The following is a 7,324-nucleotide window of genomic DNA, read 5'->3' on the forward strand; positions in this document are numbered from 1 at the left end:
AAAAATGATTCTTTTAAGAGTATAGAACACGAAGGGCCAGCATGGACCCACCACTGAAAGCTTTATGCCGAAGACATGGTTTGAGTCAAAATTAGAGCTTCTCTCACATGATTACCACTGTTTATCAGCTCATAGCTTAATGGAATACTTGATACTAGTAGTTTATTAGTTGCAATCCCAATACAGTGATGAATTTTGACCCTGTGATTACTCTTGTAGTAGTTGTAGACTGTAGGGCCAACCCCCAAATGCTGCTTTTTTATTTTTTTATTTTTATGAATACCCCTCAAATGCTGCTATAGCTATATTCCAATGACTTTTCGATTTGTATATTGTTGCACAGAAGAGACAGACTGAGAGGAGGGGAAAAGAATTAAAAACCTTTCTTCTGATAAGTGATAAGTAAGCATCACCCTAGCTTAAAGCAAAAATTAAAAACAAAAAGAGAGTGTATGAAGAAAAAGATAAAGTTAATTAGTCACAGATTCCAGAGCGCCCTATCTTCAGAACCCTGCTATTTGATGATGGCAAATACCCACAATCCCAACAAGAAGACAAACCATAGCCCACCTAACAAACTCCATAAAACACCAAAAAGATATAATCCAAAATTAAAAAATAATACCTAAGAGACATGAATCCATTATCTGTTATTATTTTTTCATCACCACAATTATATTTTAATTCATTATATGTCATTTTTTTTAATTCAATTATTATAATAAATAAGGAGAAAGATATGAATCATAATTTTCCTCATAAAAAAGTGATTTTTTCTTATAACTCATAAAAGAAATTAAGAGCTAAAAAACTCCAAACACGTCAGTTTTAGTCAAATATCTTGTCATCGAATGTTTTAAATTAATAATAAAGAATGGTTATTATAGAATTGTCCTTGAAAATTGAAACTCCATCCTTTCAAAAGCATTATTCTTTTATTCATTAATTATACAATAAATTACATATATAGTGATAAAACTTAAAAAAAAAAAGATTTGTATCATTTAATAAAAAAACCACTACGCAATCTCATTTCTTCAAATCTTAAAAAACAGGAAAAGAAAAAAAAAGGTAAGCAACAGACAACAAAAAATGTATAATAATATGTATTCTATTCTCTCCATTAACTCAAAAGGACACGCTCTCTTCCCTCTCTCTTTCTAAAAGCTTAATGGCTTCTTACATTCCATAATCCCATTCATTATTCCTTTCTTCTCTCTCTCTCATCAAATCCATCATACATACAAAGAAAAAACACACAGACTTTCCCTCTCTCTCTGTCTTACTATCCATTCATCTCTCAGAGGCAGAGACATGTACTGTGAGAGAAACAGAGAGAGAGAAACCATGCCAGTTGTTGACGAGACCACAGGTCTAGAGCAAGTCAAATGGAGAAGACCCAGAAACCAATTCCAACACCAACCCATTTCAGAGATGGATCCTCCAACTAGTCCTAACCCACAAATCCCATCTATAATCCAATCCAGTAGATGCAAATCCACCATCTCTTCCCTCCTCCTCTCCACTTTTTCCAACACAAACTCCACAAATGAAGCCACACCCACCAACGCAAACACCAAGAAAAAGAACAACTTTACTTCAGCAACGTTTAGGGGGCTTGGCTGTACGGCCTCAGCTTCACAGCAAGTGTCGGTGCCGGCAGTGATTCGAGGGTCAGCTGACTGGGAAGCTAAGAAGAGCAGGAAGAAGAAGAAGAAGCAAAAGAAGAACTTTAACAACAACAGCAGCAACAACAATGGTAATAATAGTAATGGCAATAATGGAGAAGATGGGCCTAATATAATGAGCTGTGTGGATGTGCAAGATGTTTGGTGTGGACCTGGAATTGGGTTCTCTGCAGAGGATTGTGTAGTGGCCAGGAGGAATGGTAATGGGAGAGGCAAGATTGATGGTGATACTAAAATCAACCACACCCATAGGGAGGTAATGCTCTCTTTTTGTCTCTCTTACTAATATTATTGACTTTTAAGGTTGTGGATGCTGAATTTCTCTAATTCTATAGGACGTGGGGGTGAGTTTAGTACTTTTGTCAAGATTTTTTTTTTTAATGTTTGATTTTGTAGAAGTGGGCATTTGTTAGGTGTTTAATCTAGTTTTTCTGTGTGAATAGTGATCTTGATCATTATGCTGTTCAAATTGAACTGGGATTTTTTTTCTTATAATATATATGCATGTTTATTTGGGTTGTCTGCAACTAGTTTTACTCTGGATTTGATTCAGAATTTACAGAAGAAAAGATGATAAGAGCAAAGACAAGATCTTTGGGGGCAAAACAAAGTCATCCAAATGAAATAAAGGCTGAAAAGTAATTTGAGATTGGGGAGAAAATAGACCAATATAAAAGATGCGTATGTATATATTTATTGATAGAGGCTAAAAATCTGGAAAAACCTTCCAAATCTCATCTTTCTTTCTCTCTGTAAATTTAAGAGAATTTTGATGGGTTCGAGTGGAAATAATGTGTATATTTTGAGTCTGTCTTTTGGGAAATGGAAAGTTGTCTACTAGTCTGTCTTCTGTATATTTTTAGTTTTATTATTTTACTGGTTAAATAATACTGGGGTTAGAGTCTGGGAGTGGCCAACTATAAATGCTTACTGAATCTTCAAATAATAGTCTTTACAATAAATATTGCTTGCAGAGTTTGTTTGCTTGTTTTGTTTTATATTATTTTCCCCTTTTGGGTGTGGATTCTGGAGTTGTTTGCATTCCTCAATGCTATCTTATTCTTTTCCATAAGATGTTTTTTTTTTTTTTTTTGAGAAACCCATAAGATGTTTCAATTGCTCCAATTATGTATTTATTTATTTATTTTAAAACCTATCAAATGGTATCGAATATCGATATATCAAGGTGGAAGCCCACTCATTAATATAATATACAAATAGGATTCCAATTTCAATATAATTTTGTGATAAGTGCCATTCTTTTTTTTTTTGTTGAGAAAATGATAAGTGCCATTCTAATTGCATCGTTACATACAAATTCATGCATTTGAACCTAGAAAAAATCAAAAGATTTTATTTGAATTTATTATGCTTTAATTTAATACTATGAATGTGTAGTAATTGTTAAATAGAAATATTTCATATATATATATAAAACTATGTTTATTATTTTTTTAATAAGTAAAACAACTCACGGTTAGAATATTAATTTTCCTCTAATTGTGCTAATTTTTCATTGCTCCTGTGCATTTGTAAGTCAGGGTTTGGTGAAATTTTTCAAAAAAGCCTCTTTTTTTTTTGGGTTCCCAAAGTAGGATTGTCATATTCTTCAGCTGGTCTTGCTTCTTTGTAGGAAATACGTCATTGGTTGTTATGTGGCACTTTCTGATTTCTTGGGTGTTTGTTAATTGCCTTTGACAGTTTTGACCAATATTTTATTGGCCGTGTGAGTGTGACATTCAGTGACAGTGTTTTATGGAACTAAGTCACTGATTTTCTTGTGTTTAATATTTTTTTTGGTTAAATGCGTGCACGTATAAATTTGTATAGTTGCTAACGCAAAATATTTTCTTTCATGAATAATTCACTGTGGATTAGACCCCTCCTTATATTAAGACTCCCACTTAAACCAGGAGACTCCTATGTGTGAGTTTTAGATAAGTGCTTCAGTGGTTGGACTATAGAAGGACTTTCTTTTCTGTTATCTATAAAGAAATTGTATTTATGAGGTATATGCCCACTTTTTATCATTTTTGTTGATTGTGCTTTCATCAAATCTTGGCAGCGTCCATGTTTAGGAAGGCGAGCAGTGAACCCTGAACCCATTTCATTTCTGGACTCTGACTCGGATTATGTATCTTCTCGTCCTGGATTGGAGGTATTCGGAACTAGGTACTACCGACATGCTCGCCATCCTTCTCCTGAGGGCTTTGCTGAGGTCTGTCCATGCTCTCCATGTGTTCTGTCAATATAATTCTCAAGGATGCTAGTTTATGCTTATTTAATTATTTATTTTAATATATATCTATTATCCATTCATACACTGCACTTTTGTGCCTCTTGTATTATTTGGCCCATAGGCCATAGCTTAATTTTGGTAGTTTGGGATATTGTTTATACTTTTTGGTAGCCTTTTCCAGTTTTCCGCTAAATGGTCTGGGTAGTTTTTGGGTTTGGTTTTGGCAGGTAAAACATAGCTTTCATTTATATATAATTGAGTTCTTTACTATATAGAATTGGGGGGATCTTGACAAATCAAATATATTTAAGTATTTCCAGTGATGTAATTCTCAATCAACTATTTGAAAGTTAAATATGACCGGAAGATGCTCAACATAAATTATAGATGTTGCAGTTTAATCCAGGCCCGCATACACTTTCTCATGAAAAGTTCCTGTGATTTCTTCTGAAATAATTGTATTTGCTGAAGGAGCAACTCTGCATTAAGATTCTTGGGGATGCTGGTTTATTTTTTCTTGCTCTCTTTTTTGCTTTACTTATTTGAGCAGATAATGAATTGGTTCAGCTTAATTTTAATAGTTTGGATTATTGTTGTCAGCTGCCACTTTCTGGTTCACCAAGCAAAACAGAAATGGTAGATGCTATGAAATCGGTGCCAAAAATCACCTCATGGAGAGCTCTTTAGATGTGATATCTGTTGAAAATTTTTATTTGCCAAAAAGCATCTCCTGTAGTTTGCTATTATTATCATATTTAAGACTGCAAATTTAAAGTAATGTCAACGGGCTTTGAACCTGCTTGTGTTAAATGGATTTGATTTTCCTATTGCACAATAAACTACTGGGAGAAAGCTGGGGAAATTCTGATTGCTATACATGAAAAATAAAAATAAAAAGAAATTGCTGACAATTAAGTTTGAGAGTCACATCCAATAATTGGATAATTCTTCATAGATTATCTAATAAAATATATTAATTAGTGAAGGAAAGAGATAAGGATTGAAGGGTTAGGTCACCTACTTATGCCCTGATTGCCATTATTTTTTCATAAGTCAATGTTAGGAAATTGTGTTAAGGAAACCTGGTTAAGACACATGTTGTACTCTAGCTCTGTGTAGGGAATGATATTAACGACATGAAGTCTTCCTCCCTCCCCCCTTCTTTTCCCCTCTTCAGAGAGAGGGAGAGAAAGTTGGCGTTTCCTCCTCCCATAATAATGGGATTTTTTTGGGGGGGGAGGGGGAGCTCTGGGTTCAAGACTCACTAGGTGCATGTGTAATCTGTTCTTCAAAAAGTATAACTTGAAAGTTCTCCAAGAGAATTTTGTAGTGCTCCTGAAACTGATAGTAAGAGCATTTTGTAAATTACGTTGGGTGATGGTTAGGTCAGTGCAATAAATTGGCTGAATGCAATACATGGTCCAATGAATAGGTTGAATACAATGATGGATGTTAGTTTTCTGGTCAAAACTACTTATAAAAAAAAAGTTTTCCACTCAATACTATAGATTGTTTGGTAAGCTCATGGTTCCTGTTACTGCATTTGTCTGTCTATCTATCTATCTTAAGCGTATATGTAGCTAACAATTATTTGCTATGGAGTTACATGAATACTCTGTTGTGAACTACAAATGTAAAATTAAGGATTTTAATGTATATTATACATAATTCTTGGCGAAATGATGAAGTTCTGAGGGGAAACTTCACCTTATATGTGATTATATTGTGGCAAAGATCATGTGTTATTTAGGAGGCATTTAAAAGATTGCTGGCTGATGCAGATTATGATGCTTCAGAATAGTCTGCTAATGGGGGGAAGAATAGACACACACGATCGATATAGAGACTTGAGACTTGATGTTGATAGTATGTCATATGAGGTTTGTTGTTTTTCCTTGTAAAATGCATCTTTATATCTTTTGTTTTACTTTTCCTTTTATTCTGGGAATCATGTCTACATTGTATGATGTGCATCCTGTCGTAATTCCCTTGTTTTATGGCAAACAGGAATTGCTTGAGCTTGGTGATAGAATTGGTTATGTGAGTACTGGATTGAAAGAAGAGGAAATAAGCCGCTGCCTCCGGAATATTAAGCACTCACTTGTAAATGATCTGTCCCCACATTTTACTAAGCAAGTAGATAGGAAGTGCAGCATTTGTCAGGTGAGCTTGTAATAACTTGTTCACTTTTTTGCTATCAAAACTGTTCTCCTTTGAATCTGCCTAAAATTCTTATTCGTGCATGTAGGAGGAATACGAAGGAGATGATGAGATGGGGAAGCTGGATTGTGGACACAGCTATCATTTACAATGTATTAAACAGTGGCTTGCACAGAAAAATTGTTGCCCTGTCTGTAAGACAGAGGTGGTGGCCCGATGCTGAGACTGGTGGTGGACTTGTCTTGGCTTATTCAATGCTGGTGGTTTTTGGATACTGCTTCTCAGTTTACCCCTCCCCTACTTGGTGTATAGATTTCATCTCCTCCAATACATGATCAAGTATTGATTCTTTGGTTTGAAGCTTCAATCCCTATTTTGCATGTTTTGAAATGATCGGGCTTCTTTGACTATTAAGCAGTTCCATGTTAATTGAAATTATCTAGAATTTAATGGGGATCATTAAATCATATATATACATTACACATTGTTTTTCTTTGAACATATTCAATTTGATAGATGCTGGAGTTGCAACTTGCAACGCCTATATTCTAAATTCTGTTTTCAGGTCGAAATTTGAATGCAACGAGTGGTTTTTTTATAGTGTATAGCTCAATATATAAAATCTTGTAATTCTAGTGAAGATTATCAATTATGCTTAAGAAATTGGAATATTGATAAAAATTTCAGTGCCGAATAGTTTTCAGGAAGGGGGAAAGGTTGGTGTCAATGTATTAGGTAGGAGATGGTGTCTGATCATGATTGTGGTTTAGGCAAGCCAATTAGAATTGAGAAATAAAAGTCTTTCATTTGAATTTCAAAAATCTTATTTCAATGTTGTGACTCTGATGCGATAGATTGGATATGTAGTGTCGTGGAACAACTATAGAACCCAGTTCCAACCAAATAAGAACCAACTATAGAACCCGGTTCAATAAGTGGAACGCATTAGCTGTCTGTTCTAAGGTTGATATGAGTTTGGCTAATTGTACATTTGCTGAAAAGGAATGATAATTTTTTATTTTTTTTCCAAGTCCAACAGGGAGACTTTTTGGGTTTTCCAAATGCATGTTTAAAAGTTTGATTGACATTTGTTTGTTCTATTTATCAAACAGAGTTGAGAATCTTCCCAGTTCTGGTAGGCTAGAGTATATATCCCACATTGTGTACAATTTTCCTCTACTATGTCACGGGTTAGATTGGAGTCTAGGAGCTCTTTCTAGATGTGATTACTAACTAA

At 34.4% G+C, this 7,324-nt stretch overlaps 1 protein-coding gene across 1 annotated transcript; it reads left to right on the plus strand.

Annotated features, from left to right (window-relative positions):
* The first annotated feature begins 1,050 nt into the window (after positions 1-1,050).
* On the plus strand, positions 1,051-6,665 carry LOC115963677. Its single transcript, XM_031082771.1, has 5 exons — positions 1,051-1,944; positions 3,754-3,906; positions 5,709-5,807; positions 5,935-6,090; positions 6,176-6,665. The coding sequence occupies exons 1-5, from the start codon at positions 1,315-1,317 to the stop codon at positions 6,308-6,310; spliced, it is 1,173 nt and encodes a 390-aa protein (XP_030938631.1). The 5' UTR covers positions 1,051-1,314; the 3' UTR covers positions 6,311-6,665.
* The last annotated feature ends 659 nt before the right edge of the window (positions 6,666-7,324 follow it).

Source organism: Quercus lobata, chromosome 10 (genome assembly GCF_001633185.2).
Source record: "Quercus lobata isolate SW786 chromosome 10, ValleyOak3.0 Primary Assembly, whole genome shotgun sequence".
In the NCBI taxonomy this organism is placed as follows: Eukaryota; Viridiplantae; Streptophyta; class Magnoliopsida; order Fagales; family Fagaceae; genus Quercus; species Quercus lobata.

Bases quoted from the DNA above. Each gene is read 5' to 3' on its own strand.
- LOC115963677 (XM_031082771.1), top strand. From the start codon at position 1,315: ATGTACTGTGAGAGAAACAGAGAGAGAGAAACCATGCCAGTTGTTGAC. The intron at 3,907-5,708 runs GTCTGTCCATGC...TGGCTGATGCAG, and splicing joins CTCCTGAGGGCTTTGCTGAG to ATTATGATGCTTCAGAATAG. The intron at 5,808-5,934 runs GTTTGTTGTTTT...TATGGCAAACAG, and splicing joins TTGATAGTATGTCATATGAG to GAATTGCTTGAGCTTGGTGA.